The sequence below is a fragment of the Ahaetulla prasina genome, chromosome 1 (genome assembly GCF_028640845.1).
Source record: "Ahaetulla prasina isolate Xishuangbanna chromosome 1, ASM2864084v1, whole genome shotgun sequence".
NCBI lineage: Eukaryota > Metazoa > Chordata > Lepidosauria > Squamata > Colubridae > Ahaetulla > Ahaetulla prasina.
This window is the reverse complement of record NC_080539.1, coordinates 308,749,047-308,769,089: the sequence shown is the minus strand read 5'-3', so window position 1 is coordinate 308,769,089 and position 20,043 is coordinate 308,749,047. Positions and strand designations below refer to the sequence as shown.

The 20,043-nt window shown below is 39.0% G+C and overlaps 1 protein-coding gene across 1 annotated transcript in view; it reads left to right on the top strand.

Moving 5' to 3' along the window:
- The window catches only part of SPRED1 (sprouty related EVH1 domain containing 1), a 109,646-nt gene extending 101,200 nt beyond the window's left edge, over nt 1-8,446 (top strand). Inside the window, exons 5-6 of the mRNA XM_058162150.1 lie at nt 1,204-1,362; nt 5,343-8,446. Coding sequence (XP_058018133.1) covers nt 1,204-1,362; nt 5,343-6,002 — 819 coding nt within the window. The 3' untranslated portion in view covers nt 6,003-8,446. The remainder of the gene's footprint in view (nt 1-1,203; nt 1,363-5,342) is intronic.
- The last annotated feature ends 11,597 nt before the right edge of the window (nt 8,447-20,043 follow it).

Sequence of the window (20,043 nt, the reverse complement as noted above, 5' to 3'; positions counted from 1 at the left end):
TCTACAGAGGAATTATTGAGTCTGTCATTTGCACCTCTATAACTGTCTGGTTCGGTTCTGCAACCCAACAAGAAAAACACAGACTTCAGAGGATAATTAGAACTGCAGAAAAAATAATTGCTACCAACTTGCCTTCCATTGAGGACCTGTATACTGCACGAATCAAGAAGAGGGCCGTGAAAATATTTGCAGATCCCTCGCATCCTGGACATAAACTGTTTCAACTCCTACCCTCAAAACGACGCTATAGAGCACTGCACACCAGAACAACTAGACACAAGAACAGTTTTTTCCCAAGGCCATCACTCTGCTAAACAAATAATTCCTCAACACTGTCAGACTATTTACTGAATCTGCACTACTATTAATCGTTTCATAGTTCCCATCACCAATCTCTTTCCACTTATGACTGTATGACTATAACTTGTTGCTGGCAATCCTTATGATTTATATTGATATATTGATCATCAATTGTGTTGTAAATGTTGTACCTTGATGAACGTATCTTTTCTTTTATGTACACTGAGAGCATATGCACCAAGACAAATTCCTTGTGTGTCCAATCACACTTGGCCAATAAAATTCTATTCTATTCTATTCTATTCTCTGTTCCGCAGGATTGAGACTTCTTAACTACATCATTCTACTCGACTACTGGCTACTTGAACTAGGGAAATTCTTGATTGATATCCTTGATTATCAAGCAAAACAGTCATAATGCTAATCAGGGCTTGGGAAAATGATTAATACTCATTCAGTTCTAGAGCAGTTTTCTATGTGGCAAATATAAGAACAATTGTATGGTCATATACCCATATTGTGTGGCTTTGATATTTGTAGATCTGGATCGTTGCTTCCTTTCCTGCACCTCTGATAAAGTATGTCCACTGAGCAAGTACCTTTAAGGAGTGATATCCTCAAATTAATCTGTCTTCTTTACTTCCTCTTTCACTGCTTCAGTTGACAAAGGACTTCCAGTGTATTCATTAAATTTTTATTTTGATGCTGCATAAACACTACCTCCATTTATTTAAAATAGTATGTATGGTGCATTTTAAATTAAGTATGAAATGGTTTCTTTGAGTATCATATGCAACTTACTAACTGAATTTCTAAACAACATTGCAGTGGATAACTTTTATATAGGGGAAGTGAAGAAAAATAAACCGCTAACTATGTATTTTAATATATAATCTTTTCCAGGAAATTCCAGAAAATACGTCAAGTTTGCTAATGAAAGATCCGATTTTCCAACATGAATCTCTAGCAAGCAACGATCCTCACAAAACCTTATGTATAAGACCCTCGGTCTTTGAAGATTTGAACACCAGAAGATTGTACTTCCACAACCAGCCAAACCAGGTAATCCATAAAAAGCAATTCGTATATTTTTTTAAAAAAAAATTAATATAATACACACGATACATATTTTGTGGACAGTGTATTGACTGTATACACTGTATACCTCTTCTTCCAGCAGATGGCTGTTCTGCTCTCAAGTCCAACATTAAACAGTATGTCAAAAACAACTGATTATCCAATAAGTCCAGGGGGTTTAAAAATACAAATAAGCAAGATAGTTTGTCCCAAAAATCACCTTTCAAATTGTTTAAACAATTTTCTAGGCTTTCTATATTTTAAACCTTCCCTTGGACATTTCTTTTGCCTCTTAATTTTCAGTCTTTAATCTTCTCCATGTGTCTAATCACTGCTTTCTTAACGCTTAGAGATTATCTTCTAAAATTCTTGTATTTAAATTAAATCTTTGGAGTAAAAGTTGGAAGTTATCTCATCCAGTTTCAATGCTTTGTCCACAGACCGCCCCAGCACAAATCTTACGGTCCCAGCTGTCCCAGCTTGTGACTGCCAAAATGGCCGTCGTCCCTGTTGCTGTTAAGGAAAGCTTGCTTCGGATCTAATGAGGAAATTGCGAGTTCCTTGAGGTCCACGAAGCACCTCTCCTTTCTTTGCCGCCCCTAAAAGGTGGCTTTGACCCCTTTGGGCCGCCCAACAATGGTGACCAGCTAAATTTCGCAGGGCTTGATGGAGCCCTCTATTTTCCAAGCCTTTCTTGCTACGATGTCAACTGGAATCCGAAAAGCAACTTATATATTGAATGTATCAAAAGATACCTCTGAAATGCTACCAGAATTATATCTAGCAATATCACTGCTCCAGTTCAGACATAACAGAATAGAGATTTCCCTGCAATGATGTGAAATGTCATGAAGGAGTGGAAGTTTATGCTTTCAAACAAATAATAATTCTCGCTATGATTTGGCCGTAATGAGTAACTGTTGCTTGCTTAACAGCAGAACTAGGTGCTTTGAACTTGCTTCTCTGGTTTGCATAATTAACTGATGTGTTGGAGACTCCTCTATCCACATTCTATGACAGATTTCCGTTGTTTTTTCCCTCACCTTTTCCCCCTCAGCTGTGGGGGAGGGGGCGCAATGGCTCAGTGATTAAAGACGCTGAGCTTGTTAGCTGGAAAGCAGACAACCCAGTTCAAGAAATGATGGGGTGAGCTCCCGTTACTTGCCCCACTCCTACCCACCTAAACAATTCGAAGGCATGCAAATGTGAGTAGATAGTTAGGTACCACCTAGGTGAGAAGGTAACAGCATTTTGTGTACCTAAGCATGTAAATCATGCTAGCCATATGACCATGGAAGTGTTTTCGGACAACGCTGGCTTCTCGGCTAAGAAACGGAGATGAGCACCACCCCCTGGAGTCGGACTTGACTGGAAAGAGGAAACCTTCACATTTACCTTTATCTTGCCATCAACTAGCCTGTCATCTCACCAATGTCACACTCAGCAACCATTTGAAGTTTCTAACAAGCCATGAAATTCATAATTTTTATGGAAACTTTGAATTTAGGCTGAGAAAACTGAAATGCTTGATATTAAGTCTCTTCCAGTGCCAAAAAACCTTGATGAAATAAGTCTTTAAAGATAAGGACATTCTGTAATTCTATAGTGGTGCTGTGTTTTATTTCTCTTGCATCTGTTTGTGCCGAAGCATGGTAGAAATATCTCACACATTGTTTTTTTCTGTTTGGATTCAATTTATTCAATTCTAGGCAAGCTATGTTCTTAGGTGAAGATCATACTTCCATAAATATTTGAACAAATACCTTTTGTGTTTGTCCAAACTTATACTGGCTATTTGGTTCTGAACAGCATTATAAGCCAGTTTACATCCATGAATCAAACGATCCTTTTGTTACCATGCACACTGATTTTCCATAGTAATGACTGAACTACTCTGTAATTAAAATTTAGCACTATCTGTAACAAAACTTTTGATTTGCATGCCGTGCTTTAATTGAGAATGGAACTTGAATTAGATTCTAAAGAATTCCATATTTAGCTTGCTCATTATGTAGAGAGTTTGAACCATTTGGCAAGAGTGATTTTCATTAGTTTGAGCCAAGTAAGTCATAGTGAATCTCAAATATCCCAACATAAGGTTGCTCTGCCCTATAATAGAGCATCTTGTCTTTGCCTTTGGCAGGGATAGGAGACGGCTATTTGCTTTTTAATCTTTACTTATAAACTAAAATGTTATAGCAAACTTACTTAGTGAAAGATGCTTCTGTCATCACCAGCCAATCCTTTAGAAGGCTATGGAAAAGTTATTTCTGTCTCGGTTTTGTGGATTTCCATTGGATGCCAGCAAAGTGAACAACTTCTTTGGTCCTGGCTACAGTTCCTAACACAAGTGTTAATGTATTTATTAAGCAAGTACTTCAAGTAATCGAGGGGTTTTTTTCCCTTCTAAAAGCATTTTGAAATAATTCAGGCCTGAGCTCCAAAGTTACTTTTACTTCTGCACCTGTACCAAACCTTACCTCTGTAACATGATTTAAAGCTCATGTTCACAAGGAACGTTCTAGGCTTAGCTCAACATGAATCACTCAAGACCAAATTCTTTCTTTCAACCTTCCTAATTTAGCAGTGGATGTTTGAAATTGTAGTGCTACAAATTTAGGAAGAAATCAAACTGGGGGATAAAAAACCTTCTGAATCCCCTCATGTTTGAGATTTATGTGCTTCAAAATTTCAAGCAAAATTTGATGGTTTCTTTTACTGAATTAGTTTTTACTGACAGTTTTTATCCCTCAGATATTGACCATACACACAACTTATGGAGGTAGGGGAGGAAATACCAATATGCAGTTTCTACTCGCACATAACTGGATTCTGCCTTTATTATTATCAAATTCTGCTATAGCAGAAAAAGCAGTTAATATCCTCAAAACAACAGCAGTAGATAAAAATAATTATTGAATATAATAATAAAATCATTGGAATACAGACCAGTATTTAAAAAGCAAGAGAGAAACCATGTGGATTTGAGGGTGGGGAGAATGAAAGGTCATTCCAGGATTATTACAGCAACAATTGCTATGTGCTCAACACTCAACTTGATGACGTTCACAGATGGTTTGGAAAGTAGGATCTTGGGTATTGTATATAAGCTTACTTTCAGATTGTCAATACCAATATGACGGATTGGTTCCAGATATGAATCAGTTGTCTATATAATTACAACAGAAATACGTACACGCAAACATACACAAAGTTGAAATGTATGCACTTTTTCAAAGGATAGCCTCATACAAAGTGTATTACTGTAATTCAGCTGGGATGTAACCAGAATTTGTGTCACCAGTGCAATTAAATTCATTAAATAATACTACATTTGGCAAGGAGTCCAAAGCTGATAAATGGCATTGATGATGCTTCCTCTTCCAACAAAAAGAGCCAAGTCCAGGAACACTTGCCAGTTGCATAATTGGGCTTTTAAAGGAAATGCAAATTCATCAGGTATAAATGTAAAGTATTATCTGCAGAGATCCTGGCTTGATTAAGGTTCAGATTATTCACCATTCTTCCTTAAATTCCTATTTCCAGATATTCAAGGGGGGGGGCTTTCCACCATCTCCTTCAGTTTAAAATAATGTTAGAACTGCATATCACCCACAGCTTGACGTGATCCCAGTTTAATTTTTAGATGCCTTCAAGTGATTCATTTGACCGTTAGTTTTTAGACACGTCCTTTACTTTAAAATGTTTTGTGTGTGAGAGAACATGAACTTAATATACGGATTATCAGCACTGCAGTGCTTGGTTATTTGGACTGTTGAAAAAACATTAAATATGGCAGATATATTCAATAAATTGCTCTCTTTAAGAAAAAGGATTCTCCTGAGACATAAGGTGGTGTGACTTAATACTTTGCTTGTTTTAAGTAACACACTCAGTCATCAATATGGTTATGTGTAATATTAAAGGCCCCTCTTTTCCCTTCTGTGTCCTTTCCTCTTTTGTAGATACCCCAGAAACCAGTCAGGAGCGTCACTTTTCAGGACGAAGAAGAAATTGTTCGGATAAACCCTCGTGATATTCTAATACGTCGCTATGCAGACTATCGGCATCCTGATATGTGGAAAAATGACTTGGATAGGGATGAAATAGATTCCTCGCTGCACTGCCCTAAAGCAGACCATAAAAAATCGGACTATCTCTACCCATCTGGAGATGGACCTAAACTGAATTCCCTAAAAGATTCTAAGAGTTCTGTGGTACTCAAAACACAGCCTTCTTCTATCAAATTGAAAAAATCCAAAAAAAGGAAAGAGGATGGTGAGCGCTCTCGATGCATATACTGTCAAGAAAGGTTTAACCATGAAGAGAACAGGCGGGGCAAATGCCAAGATGCTCCAGATCCGATTAGAAGATGCATATACCAAGTTAGCTGCATGCTTTGTGCCGAGAGCATGCTCTACCACTGCATGTCAGACTCTGAAGGGGACTTCTCTGACCCTTGCTCCTGCGACACGAGTGACGACAAGTTTTGCCTACGATGGCTGGCCCTCGTCACTTTGTCATTCATTGCGCCATGTATGTGCTGCTACCTCCCGCTGAGAGCGTGCCACCACTGTGGCGAAATCTGTGGATGCTGTGGAGGAAAACATAAGGCTGCAGGATGAATCAGTCCGGGTGCAAAAATGAGCTGACAAGTCTTTATTGCTGGGAAGTATCTAATTCATGGAAGCACTTGGCATGCAGAAGGGAAAAACCCACCCTCTAGGAAAGGCCTCTTGTGGAAGACGTGTCTAAACTGCGGCATTTGACCAATGCAAGCCATGCCTAATCTACTTTTTAAGTGCATAGACAAGTGGTGAAGGAGTTTTTGCAACCTGAAAGCTTTTTCTTCTTCCGACTGGTCTTTGAAAGAAGTATAAACTCTGCAGTTTACTTCAGCACTCTGTACATTTTTGTGCTATAGGTGATGGGGAGGGGGGGAGAACACTCTTTTGAAATAATCCATTTGGCAGAAAACTTAACTAAACCTGCACTAGGGAAAGCTGATTGAAAACTAAAGGAAGTTAATGTCTTGGCAGATATGAAAAATTAAATTGATTTTCAGTGCAACTAAATTACTTATAAATAGTTTTGGGAAACAGTTTTATGTACAAATAACAAATGTTTATATTTAACAAAATATATGGTACAAATTGTTAAATCTTTCTTCCACTTTCCAGTTCAGCAGTTATGGACCTTGTTTTCCAGGCACATTCCGTGATAGTATTTCTCAGTTTTAAATACTTAGTATTTTTATTCAAATAGAGAAATCAATATTTTCAGTCTTATTTCCCTTCAACTACATTTTTGTATTAATTTTCTTCTGTACATTCTGGTAATCTGAAAGCCTTTAAATATTAATTATTGTAGTCTTGAATGACCAATGTTTTGTTAAGCACAGATATAATTGTCTAATGCTCTTATGAGAACATAACATTTATTTTTATATATAAATAACTCTAATTTCAATGTAATGGCAAGATTTTACCCCTCCCTTTCTCACAGCCAGCAGATTTTCTTTTAGGATTTCCTCCTAAAAATGTTGATGACAGATGTTTGCGAAGAGAAAATTACCACTTCAAAATTGTTTAAAATATATGCTTATAACTTTGTTTCAACTTGGTGCCAGTTATTTCTTTATATGTTTCCATTATTTTACTTTTATTTGACCTACCACAAGTTAAACTTATGCTATATGACAAATTGTAGTCCAGGTAGGAAAAAACAAGTTAATTTCTTGTTGAATGAAAATGGATTTTATTTTGTCTTTGAGTTGTAGCATATTAATGAATATATTTAACTTAACATTTGGCTGTGTGTTCTAAATGCCATTTCTGGTAATTCCTAAATGTTATCTATCATATGGCATAATAACATAATTAAACATAGAGGATTTTTATTAATAAAAGTTTAAAGCAGTGAAGCAGTCATTCATTCAAAAAAGTTAAAGGATGTGGAGAAGGGAGTAAAATATGTCTTTAATATGTTTTTGGATTAAAATTAAAATTTCACAATTTTTAATATCTGTCTTTCTTCAGAAAAATATACATATTGATTTTGTTTTCTTTGGATCATGTTCCATCATACAGTTCCACCTCCACTATACAATTTACATTTCCCAGAGCCCAGACATCCAAACGGAACAATTGTACATAACTCTGTTTGTAAAATATCTTTTTAAAGGGGCATTTATATTTTGTACGACAGCTTGAACTGACAACATTATGTACATATATCATCTTGAAGTATTATTTCACATTGAAAATAAGAGAAATATATTGATAAGTGTTGAAGTTAAGAGCTTCTTTCTAGTTTTGTACTTTCATCTAGAATAAATAACCAAAGTCAGCAATTGTGATTCTTTAACAGCAGTTGCCTTTCCTGCATTTTATATCTTTAAAAACTGCTGCATAGGATGTCTTTCATGTTTCATATAGTCATTTAGTTGGCTAACTTGGTTGCCTAGGCAGAATGTTCATTTTTTTCCCCAAACAGAAAAAGAGAGAGAGAGAAAAAATCCCTAATTTTTATTTCATTAATGGCATGAGAACAGCATGAATTGTGAATAGCAATGATTAAAACATTCTGTTTTTTATTGAAGTATGGCATAGCAACAAATAGCTATGAAAAGTATTTGCTGGTTGACCAAAAAAGCGCTTTGGACTTCTGTGTGTATATTTGCACACATACATATTTAAAAATTTAAAGATACAGCAACTCTTATGTCTGATGAGCACTAATCAACATAATACATCAGTTCCTGTAGTGTTTTTCACAAGGAATTAGATGCCACAGCCCATTGCTGCCTCTGTACATCATGTTTTTGGCCCGTTCCAGGCGGCGGGAATCACCGCCGCTGCCGCCACTCCCCACCGCCTGGAACTGGCCGAAAACACAACACGCAGAAGCCAAAAACAGGCCTTGCGGAGGCTGAAAACGCGACGCATGGAGGCGGTGATCAACAGCAATGTGCTGTGGCGATCACTGCAGCCTGGACCGTTCCTAAAATGGAACGTGCGGAGACCAAAAACGGCCGAAGGGAGGGGGCCAGCAAGTGGGCGGGGCTTCAGAAAAATTCACTGTTATAAGACTGCATAGACATTTCCACCCATTTTTTTTGTGGGGGGGTGCGTCTTATACACTGAAAAATACGGTATATTCACCTCCATTTATTTCAGTGTGTATTTAAACATTTTGCTGGTAAACTTGTATTATCCTTTACTGAATAAATTATGTTCCTTCTTGGGGAAGGAATTGAAATACAAACTATAGGATTTTAGTTTCTTTCCTCCCCACTGAAATCATCTGAAGTAACAGCATTGGTCCAATATGTATTTTGTTTTTTTTTTAAAAATTGAGATATTTAGAATTTAGGACTAAAGCAAAGTCCCTTAGAATAACCATTAGATTTTAACTTAACAATCTACTGATTCCTATTATTTAATGGATTTATTTAATAGTGTTTAATCATACATTTTCAGTGGATGTTTATCTGTAAATTAGATGCATTTCTTCTTCCTGTTTTTTATTTTCTTCCTGCTTTGTCCAGAAAAGTATGATGAAAAGCTGTATTTTATAAAACATCAATTCAGACGCTTTTTAATAGATAAAGTTGCCTGTTTTGATAAATCTCTGAATGATATTTTTAGGCCTGAAAAAGTTCTTCTTAGGTTATTTTACATGAAAATAACTGTTACTCGGGCACCACCTGCTGGACAGACATGATTTAGAAATTGTGACGAGTCATACAGCCCTTCAAGCATTAATTTAGTATAATCTTCCACCAGGTGGGCAAAAGTATACCAGGATCTGCTCATAAATATGCAGGTAATATGCAGCAGATCAGCAAGAATTTCTGGTTTTAAAAAATAAAAAGAAGGACTAGGGGAGACATGATAGCAGTTTTCCAATATCTCAGGGGTTGCCACAAAGAAGCGGGACTCAAGCTATTCTCAAAAGCACTTGAAGGTTGGACAAGAAGCAATGGCTGGAAACTAATCAAGGAAGGAAGCAACCTAGAACTAAGGAGAAATTTCCTGACAGTTACAATTAATCAGTGGAACAACTTGCCTCCAGAAGTTGTGAATGCTCCAAAACTGGAAGTTTTTAAGATGTTGGACAACCATTTGTCTGAAGTGGTGTAGGGTTTCCTGCTTAAGTAGGGGGTTGGACTAGAAGACCTCCAGAGTCCCTTCCAATTCTGTTGTTCTGTTAATTCAACAATCGTGACAAAATCCTCCCTCCCGGCTAAATTAGGATATTGAAAGAAAAAAACTGCAACAAGGGTGGGAGTGGGAAACAGTAGCTTTATGAGTCATACAGTTTGCTTGCAAGCTTCAGCTGGTTTATTTGGAAGACCTTTGGGGTTGTAGAGAAATGAAATAAGACAAGCCTAAAATAATGTAATGTACCCACTCAAACTAGACCATGTGTATAGAAGATATTTTCTGACATTTGGCTCTATAGTGGAGGTCAATTCCTCCTATTTAGCATTTGCAATTTCATTCTTTCTAATTCAATGTAAACATCATTTCTGAAAGGGTAATAAACGTATAATCGCAGATTTATCAAGTAGTAATACCATTGTAACGTTTTCATGCAAAATCCATGTGCTTCAAGAAAAATAGTTATAGACTAACCTTAAAAAGTTAAGATTGCTTTCTCTGGAAAAGTTCTCTTAAGACTAAATATATTCTTTAATCCAGGGATTTCCAACCTTGGCAACTTTAGGACACAATCTCAGCCAGCATTGTGCACATGCTGGCTGAGGAATTTTGGGAGTTCAAGTCCACAAGTCCTAAAGTTGTCAAGGTTGGAGACCCCTGCTTTAATCGACCTTATTCCCATTTCGCCAAAAATCAGATCTGTGTTGATGGAGAAGAGTTTGGGAAGAAACTAGGAAGCTTTCTTGAAGAACGTCCCCAAATAATAGCTATGAACACCCACACTCTTTCATATCATTTAAAAATAAGTAGCTCAGAACATTATTTTCTTTGCCTTGGATCACAGAAAGCTTGTCTTATTTCTCCTTAAAAGCCAAGGATGATTTTTCATACACATCCAGCTTGTCGTGTCCCACTCCTCCGCTGACGGCCGGGTCAGGGAAATCCGAATCAGGCTTGCCTCTGCAGCTCTGCCCAAAGTCCTAGCAAAGTCCTCAGAGCAGGCAGGAGACCAGTAAGTGACTTCAGCAAGATAAGTTCGACTTTGCCTGACTCAGAGACTGCCAGAAAGCAGATCCTTTATATAGGCCATGGGGTGTGGCTCCATGACTCAGCACTCATTAAGGCCTGCCCCTCTCTTCCTTCTGTTGCCTCCGCCTATCCAATCTTCTGATGCGAGGGTCACTCCAATCAGCTGTTGGTAATAAACCCTCCTCAGGCTCACATGCTGTGGAGGAGGGGGAGGGGTCTAGCTGCTCCGTTTGCCTGGGCATGGAGTCAGGGCTGGGGCCGGGAGGTGCTCCTTCTGCAGTTTGTCTGGACATGGAGCCAGGACTGGGGCCGGGAGGCATACATTCCTCCGTGTTCGGGAGCAGATAAGAAGGCCCCGGCTGCTCTGAGGGCGGGCAAGACACAACACAGCTTATAAAAGTTTAATGTCTGAATCAATGTTTCTGCAAGGTTGGCAGCTGGAATATAAGGTAAAAACAACTGACAAACATCTCAAATGTCCTTCCCTAATCCAATGTCCTACAAAGACTATGCTCCCATCCTATACATCTGGAGAAGGTTGCACCTGGAGAAATCGACCATTAAAAAGACAAGAATAAAATCATTCTTAACCAGCTTGGTTCCTGACTCATCTTCATCCACGGTAGCAATTTCAGAAGATGCGTGTATGTTGAGATAATTCACATTTTTGTTCCTTCTCAATTTCTATATTTTGCCTCTGCGCAAGAAAAATTTAACTCATTTGAATCGCGCGTAATGTTTCAATTTATTCTACATGAAGCTACAATTCACAAATTTCACTTAAGTATTGTGATTACGACAAGTGGGTGGTTAAAATATCCATATGCATTTTAGTGCCACTAAATGCCACTTAAATTGCGTTAAATGGCATTTTGCCCCAGAGATCCTTAATTTCAATAGTTGTCATTAGCTATGAGAATAGAAAAAGATCCAGTGGAAGAACTTGATATTGGGAGCTGCAACGTAACCTATATATAATTTTCTTCTTTTATTTGTGGATTTTATTTTGGTTAATGCCATTTGTTTTTCACTTCTCAGAAAGTGCCTCACTTTCCGATTATTTCCATTTAAAAATTGCTGTATCTTTGTACTAAACAATGTAGGTTTTAGTTTCAATTTCATGCCATATATGTACCAATATTTCTTTTATGTTTAAAAAATATAACTGACTATCCATGAGTACATAATGTAAATATATATGAGTTTTAACTGTTTTGTTACTACAGTACACTTGTTGGAAGTTGACATACTGGATAATAACATAAAACATTTTTAAATGTTTTTTGCAATTATCTGAATAAAACTATCAGGACATTAAACAGAGTGAAGTCATGGTTATTGCATTTAATTTGGGGGACTATTCTGAGTAGGATATCAGGAAAATACTGCAGAAAATAGTTAGCATTATGTAGCTTTTCCATTAAGTTGGCAAAACTAGTCTGTTATCTTCTGCAAGGCCTTGTATGATTCTTGTAAAACAAGTGCTCTGCTCACTTATATAGCAGGAACACACAATGCTATAATTCATAAATCTGAAGCCATCATACAAAGATAGTTATATAAAGCCAAGCAAATGAAATGCAGATTTTTTTAAAGCTAAAGCCAGCCAATGACAAACAAATGTGAAACTTCTGGAGAAATAAAAACATTTTAATTTGGTGATAAAAAAATAAGCAATTCCAAGTAAGTTCTTCAGGGAGCAAGAATGTACTGCTAAAAATAATTCTCAAATAGTCCATGCTTAAGAATGACGTAGCACATAGAGAAGGGCTTTGAAAATGACTTCTGTTTCAAATTGTTGTTAGTTGCGAAGTCGTGTCCGACCCATCGTGACCCCATGGACAACATTCCTCCAGGCCTTCCTGTCCTCTACCATCCTCTGGAGTCCATTTAAACTCATGCCTACTGCTTCAGTGACTCCATCCAGCCACCTTGTTCTCTGTCGTCCCTTTCTTCTTTTGCCCTCAATCTTTCCCAGCATTAGGCTCTTCTCCAGTGAGTCCTTCCTTCTCATTAGGTGGCCAAAGTATTTCAGTTTTATCTTCAGGATCTGACCTTCTAAAGAGCAGTCAGGGTTGATCTCCTCTAGAACTGACTTGTTCGTTCACCTTGCAGTCCAAGGGACTCGCAGGAGTCTTCTCCAGCACCAGAGTTCAAAGGCCTCAATTCTATGGCACTCAGCCTTTCTTATGGTCCATCTTTCACAGCCATACATTGCAACTGGGAAAACCATAGCCTTGACTATATGCACTTTTGTTTGCAGAATGATGCCTCTGCTTTTTATTACGCTGTCTAGAATTGCCATAGCTTTCCTCCCCAGGAGCAAGTGTCTTTTAATTTCTTGGCTGCGGTCCCCATCTGCGGTGATCTGGGAGCCCAGGAAAATAAAATTTCACTACCTCCATTTCCTCCCCATCTATCTGCCAGGAATTGAGAGGGCCAGATGCCATGATCTTAGTTTTCTTAATGTTGAGTTTCAAGCCAACTTTTGCATTCTCCTCCTTCACCTGCATCAAGAGGCTTTTTAGTTCCTCTTCACTTTCTGCCATTAGAGTGGTATTATAAGTGGTATTAGAGTGGTATTATAAGAAATAACTACATCTCTACAGAAATAGAGCACAACAATGATGAAAATCATCTTGAATGTATTTGGGTCAATATAAAAGGGGTGAAAAACAATATTGCCATAGGTCTATACTATAGGCCACCCAACCAAACAGAGGAAGTAGATGAACTTTTTGCTATCAGCTAACTAAGGTATGTAGGAAGCACATCACAGTAGTAATGGGGGATTTTAACTACCCTGACATCAACTGGGAAACAAACTCTGCACCAAGTGGAAGATCCAACAGGTTCCTAACAAACCTAGCAGACAACTTTGTTTCCCAAAAAATAGAGAAGGCGACAAGGGGATCAGCCATACTGGACTTAATTCTCACTAACAGAGATGAAATGATAGAAGGTGTTGAAACTACAGGAACCTTGGGGGCAAGTGACCACGCAATATTGGAATTCGACATTAAGCAAATACAAGTAGTAGAACAAAGTCAAACTAGAGTCTTGGACTTTAAGAGAGCTAATTTCAATAAACTTAGAGAGAGCTTGAGAAGGATTCAATGGATGAGAATCCTCAGAGGGAAAACAACTCAAGAAGCTTGGGAAATTTTGAAAAGTGAGATTATAAAAGCGCAGTCTAACACAATACCAATGAAGAAGAAAATAATAGATCTCAAAAGAAACCAGCATGGATGCATAAAGAACTATCTGACAAATTGAAAGACAAAAGGACAAATATAAAAAGTGGAAAGAGGGCAAATAACTAAGGCAGAATATCAGCAAATAGCCGAGCCTGTAAAGATGAAGTGAGGAAAGCTAAGGCTCACAATGAACAAAGGCTAGCGACAAAAGTAAAAATAACAAAAAAGCTTCTTCCAACATGTTAAAAACAAGAAAAAGTCAAGGAAACAATTGGCCCATTGCTGGGAGAAAGTGGCAAGAAGATGACAAGCAACAGGAGAAAGCAGATCTACTTAACTCATATTTTGCATCTGTCTTTACACAAAAGGAAAAACAATCCAACCTATCAAAACAGCACTACAAAAACAGATTAGAAACACAAGTTAAAATAGGGAAGAAAATGGTAAGTGAACACCTGTCTACCCTAGACGAGTTCAAATCACCAGGACCGGATGGATTACACCCCAAGGTTCTGAAGGAACTGGCAGGCGTGATCTCAGAACCACTGAACTATATCTTTCAAAGATCCTGGAGCACAGGGAGCTGCCAGAGGACTGGAAAAGAGCTGATGTAGTTCCCATCTTCAAAAAGGAAAAACAGATCCAGGAAACTACAGACCTATCAGTCTGACCTCAATACCGGGAAGATTCTGGAAAAGATAATCAAGCAACGAATCACCAAACACCTAGAAGCAAACAAAGTAATAACCAAAAGCCAACATGGGTTTGTCAAAACAGATCATGCCAGACTAATCTTATCGCATTCTTTGACAAAAGGACAAATATAAAAAGTGGAAAGAGGGGCAAATAACTAAGGCAGAATATCAGCAAATAGCCGAGCCTGTAAAGATGAAGTGAGGAAAGCTAAGGCTCACAATGAACAAAGGCTAGCGACAAAAGTAAAAATAACAAAAAGCTTCTTCCAACATGTTAAAAACAAGAAAAAGTCAAGGAAACAATTGGCCCATTGCTGGGAGAAAGTGGCAAGAAGATGACAAGCAACAGGAGAAAGCAGATCTACTTAACTCATATTTTGCATCTGTCTTTACACAAAAGGAAAAACAATCCAACCTATCAAAACAGCACTACAAAAACAGATTAGAAACACAAGTTAAAATAGGGAAGAAAATGGTAAGTGAACACCTGTCTACCCTAGACGAGTTCAAATCACCAGGACCGGATGGATTACACCCCAAGGTTCTGAAGGAACTGGCAGGCGTGATCTCAGAACCACTGAACTATATCTTTCAAAGATCCTGGAGCACAGGGAGCTGCCAGAGGACTGGAAAAGAGCTGATGTAGTTCCCATCTTCAAAAAGGAAAAACAGATCCAGGAAACTACAGACCTATCAGTCTGACCTCAATACCGGGAAGATTCTGGAAAAGATAATCAAGCAACGAATCACCAAACACCTAGAAGCAAACAAAGTAATAACCAAAAGCCAACATGGGTTTGTCAAAACAGATCATGCCAGACTAATCTTATCGCATTCTTTGACAAAATGACAAAATTAGTAGACCAGAGGAATGCTGTCGATATAATTTACTTGGACTTCAGTAAAGCATTTGATAAAGTAGACCATAACCTACTACTAGATAAAGTAGAAAATGTGGGTTAGACAGCACCACCACCAGATGGATTCGTAACTGGCTGACCAACCGCACTCAACGTGTAGTCCTCAACGGAACTACATCCACATGGAGGAAGTATGCAGTGGAGTACCCCAAGGCTCTGTTTTAGGCCCAGTACTCTTCAACATCTTCATCAATGACTTGGACGAGGGATAGATGGGGAACTCATCAAATTTGCAGATGACACCAAGCTGGCAGGAATAGCCAACACTCCAGAAGATAGGCTCAAGTTACAGAAAGATCTTGACAGACTTGAACATTGGGCTATCTAACAAAATGAAATTCAACAGTGAAAAAGTAAGGTTCTACATTTAGGCAAAAACAAAATGCACCAGTACCGTATATGTGGTACCTTGCTCAATAGTAGTACCTGTGAGAGGGATCTTGGAGTCCTAGTGGACAACCATTTAGATATGAGCCAGCAGTGTGCAGCAGCTGCTAAAAAAGCCAACACAGTTCTGGGCTGCATAAACAGAGGGATAAAATCAAGATCACGTGAAGTGTTAGTACCACTTTATAATGCCTTGGTAAGGCCACACTTGGAATATTGCATCCAGTTTTGGTCTCCACGATGTAAAAAAGATGTTGAGACTCTGGAAAGAGTGCAGAGAAGAGCAACAAAGATGATTAGAGGACTGGAGGCTAAAACATATGAAGAACGGTTGCAGGAACTGGGTATGTCTAGTTTAATTAAAAGAAGGACTAGGGGAGACATGATAGCTGTGTTCCAATATCTCAGGGGTTGCCACAAAGAAGAGGGAGTCGGGCTGTTCTCCAAAGCACCTGAGGGTAGAACAAGAAGCAATGGGTGGAAACTGATCAAAGAAAGAAGCAACTTAGAACTAAGGAGAAATTTCCTGATAGTTAGAACAATTAATAAGTGGAACGACTTGCCTGCAGAAGTTGTGAATGCTCCAACACTGGAAATTTTTAAGAAAATGTTGGATAACCATCTGACTGAGATGGTGTAGGGTTCCTGCCTAGGCAGGGGGTTGGACTAGAAGGCCTCCAAGGTCCCTTCCAACTCTGTTGTTATGTTATGTTATGTTATTATCTGCATATCTGAGGTTGTTGATATTTCTCCTGGCAATCTTAATTCCAACTTTTGATTCATCTAGCCAAATAGATGACGTAAATAAATTTGGTTCCATTGGTACTGAGATTCAGTGCAGAAAAAGTACTGTAGTTCAAATCTGATATCTAACATTGGTTTTGGAAATGATTGGGAAACTAGGCAGAACACACTTATATCTGCAAACTTCTATCTTGAGTTGTTACAGAGCTGTTTCAAAATAGACATAGAAGAAGGAAGAGGATCCAATGTAGAAGAAATCAGATTTATCTCTGAATGTAAAGGCATCAAGTTTATCTAGTATGAAGTGTGGAAGAAGTTTGTCCATCTTTTAAAGCACAGATGTTGACACCTTTGAAACATGAAGTGAAGCATCCCTGAATAAAATTATCTTTGCCTGCAGCTAAAGGACATCAGAAAGCTCACCAGATGTTCCTTGGCAGCATGCTCCAAAGGGTATAAGAACCACCAAGAAAACCTTCATAGAGTTCTCATCAACTATTCCTCTGAGAATGATCAGGAGAAAGATCTTAAAGCCCAGATAAGCCTGGAAAAGAGAAGAGGACAAAACAGATTTGTTATATGTTATATGTTCTCACAGATTTCAACCTTTGCACTGATAATGGTGATGCTTCTCAAAGTCTACAATGAAATATTTTTGTTCTCTGCAGAACACTGCAGTTTGTCAGCTTTGGAAGCCATATTAGGTCGGAAGCTTCCATGCTGCCACTTTCTCATGTGTGGGAAAGTAGGAGGGGGGATTTAGTAGAGGGGTTGTCTTTAGACATAATAGCATTTTTCCTGTTGGTCAAGGTCAGGCCGATCCTGCATCTGGAGAAGGAGTGGATAGGAGTGCTGTCTCGAGGTGGGACGGATGGTGATTGGAGCATGTGATCGACTGAGGAATGAGGGGATGGTTTTGGGGTTTTTTGATTTACTGAGGGGAAACCCGGACCTCTCAGATTCGGGTTTTCCCAGATGTGCCAGTTTACCTATCCAAGTAAATAGAACTTTGAAAATGCTTGCTTCAGAGTTTTTACTTGGAGTTGGGGTTTTTTTCTGGAACGCTGACACAGTTCTTTGTCAAAAACCCTATTGATTTAGGAGCTCTGCTGAATTCAATTGGACTTACATCTCAGGAGACAGAAATGTGCAGAAGGGTTTTTCAGTTCTTTTAGTTTATTTCCAATAAAAGAATGGGGTACAGGGCAAAAGGCCCAAGGAAGAGATGTCTTTTCTGTGGATGAGTCACAGGAAAAGCTGAAAGAGAGCAGCATGAAGTTCAAGGGTTTTTTTAATGCTATCCTCTGGGGTCTGCGTGTTAATCGAGTAAGTCTTTTCAAAGCCACAGAGGCCATGCTTATCAGGAGAGCTTACCAAATACTCAGCTTTCAGTTAATGTTTAAAAACATAAAAAGCATGCATTAGCAAACACCTGCAGCCTTAAATATTTATTTATTTATTAAACCTGCCTTTCTGCTAATGAAAGTATTATGTGTCTCAAGCATACAAAACGTAGTTTTTGGAAATTACATGTGTCTCTCAAGCATTTACAGCTCTTATATTAATGTATGAAAATTAATGCAATTAATGATGAAATGCAGATGCCATTGAAATGTAAATTTCTTTGAAAAGAAATTAAAAGCTGTACTGGGGAGCAGCTGGCCTTTTTGAATCTCAAGACAGCCTGGTCTTCAAGGGAATCACCTGACCCTTGAAGGCCAATGAAAGAAAAAAGGGGCGGGACTTCTCAAGTTTGTGGTAGGAAGAGTTTTGGAGTTCGGTTGATGAGAAAGTTGGCTAGAATCCTGTATTGAGAAAGTGGCCTCAGGTAAGATGAAAATCATTTAGCTGTAAATACAAGAGTACTCCCAAAATTAGGAAACCTAATGACTCAGAATCTCTATTCAAAGAACAATCTCTATTCCTCAAAGAAAGAATACTTGATGCTTACCTAGGTTTTATATCTCATCCTATCTCATTTCACAAAGCATCCTCCTCCACAGATGTTCGTTTTGGGGCTGGTCAATGAAACAAGTGAACGATCTTATTAAGCCGCATCCATTTCTTAAGAGGTGACCAGTCTCCAGAATTGGGTATCCAAATTGATGGTTACACTTGTCCTAATTCCTGTAAGAATCCCAATAAAAGAGAGGCCCAAACTCTGTTCTGGGCACTCTCATCCTGAGGAAAACCATGTGTTTGACTCTTGCTTCATGAGAGACCGCCACAGGGATAAGTCACATGAAGACAACTTGACGATGCAGGTTTGACAACCCTAGGTGAAGAGAAGATGCTGACTGGGAAGAGGCAGTCTCTCAGACAACCCAGTCCCATGCTATGAAGGACTTTTCAGATTAAATCCTACAATTTGAATTGGATCCAGAAGTAAACTGGCAACCAATGCAGCGCATAGAACAGAGGTGTAACTTGCACTATTCTAGGAGCACACATAACCGGCCCTGCTACTGCATTCCATACTAGCTGAAGCTTTCAGATATTGTTCAATGTCCCATGTACAGTGTATTGCTGTTGTCATGTCCCCCTCCCCCTCCGACGACCGGGTCTGGGAAGTCTGTATCAAGCGTGGCCATGAAGCCTCTGCAGCTTTGCCAAATTCCTTTCAGATTTCTCAGGGCAGGCAGGAATCCAAGGTGTGACTTCAGCAAACCAGATGAGACTTTGCTTGACTCAAAGAATGCCAAAAAGCAGATCCTTTATATAGGCCATGGGGTGTGGTTCCATGACTCAGCACTTATCCAGGCCTGCCCCTCCCTTCCTTCTGTTGACGTTGCCTCTCAGATCTCCGGAAGCGGGGATCCCTCCACTGTGAATTCCCTTCCTCTGGATCTGCTGCCGGCAATTCTAGCACGTGGCTGGCTTCGTGTTCACACGCTGTAGGAGTGAGGTTTGTTTGTTCATTCCTGACATTCTGTCCGGGCATGGTGCCAGGGCTGGGGGCTGGAGGCATGCCAGGCCGTTCCTCTTCATTATCAGACTCTGAATCTGATAGCAGACCCGGCAGGAGGAGGGAGGGGCCCGGCTGAGGAGAGGAGGGAGGACAAGGCACAACAGCTGTAGTCCAAACTGGAGGCCAGTAGGTTATGAGTGAGTGTAAAATGGGCCTGCTGATCCAAGAAAGAGGGCCGCTTGTGCATAAGATGGAGCTATAAAAAGGTCCTCCTAGCAACTCTGCCACCTGCTTATCAAACAGGAGTTGTGAGTCTAGGAGGATCCCCAGATTGGACCCTGGATCTTTTTTTTTACGGCAGTGTAATCCCATCAAACACCAAAGATGCGTTCTCCTAGAACCAGTGGCCTCAAAATCCAGAACAACTCAGTCTTACCAGATTTTAATTGAATCCTGTTGTTCCCCATCCAGTCTCTCACAGCCTCCAATGTGAAAAGACATACATAGCATTTGTTGCAATGTCTTAGGCTGCAAAATTTTAAAGACCACTATTTTCACAAGTGGATGCAAATATTGTTTCTCCCATATAAATTACGCACATTCTGAATCAGCAATGACTCG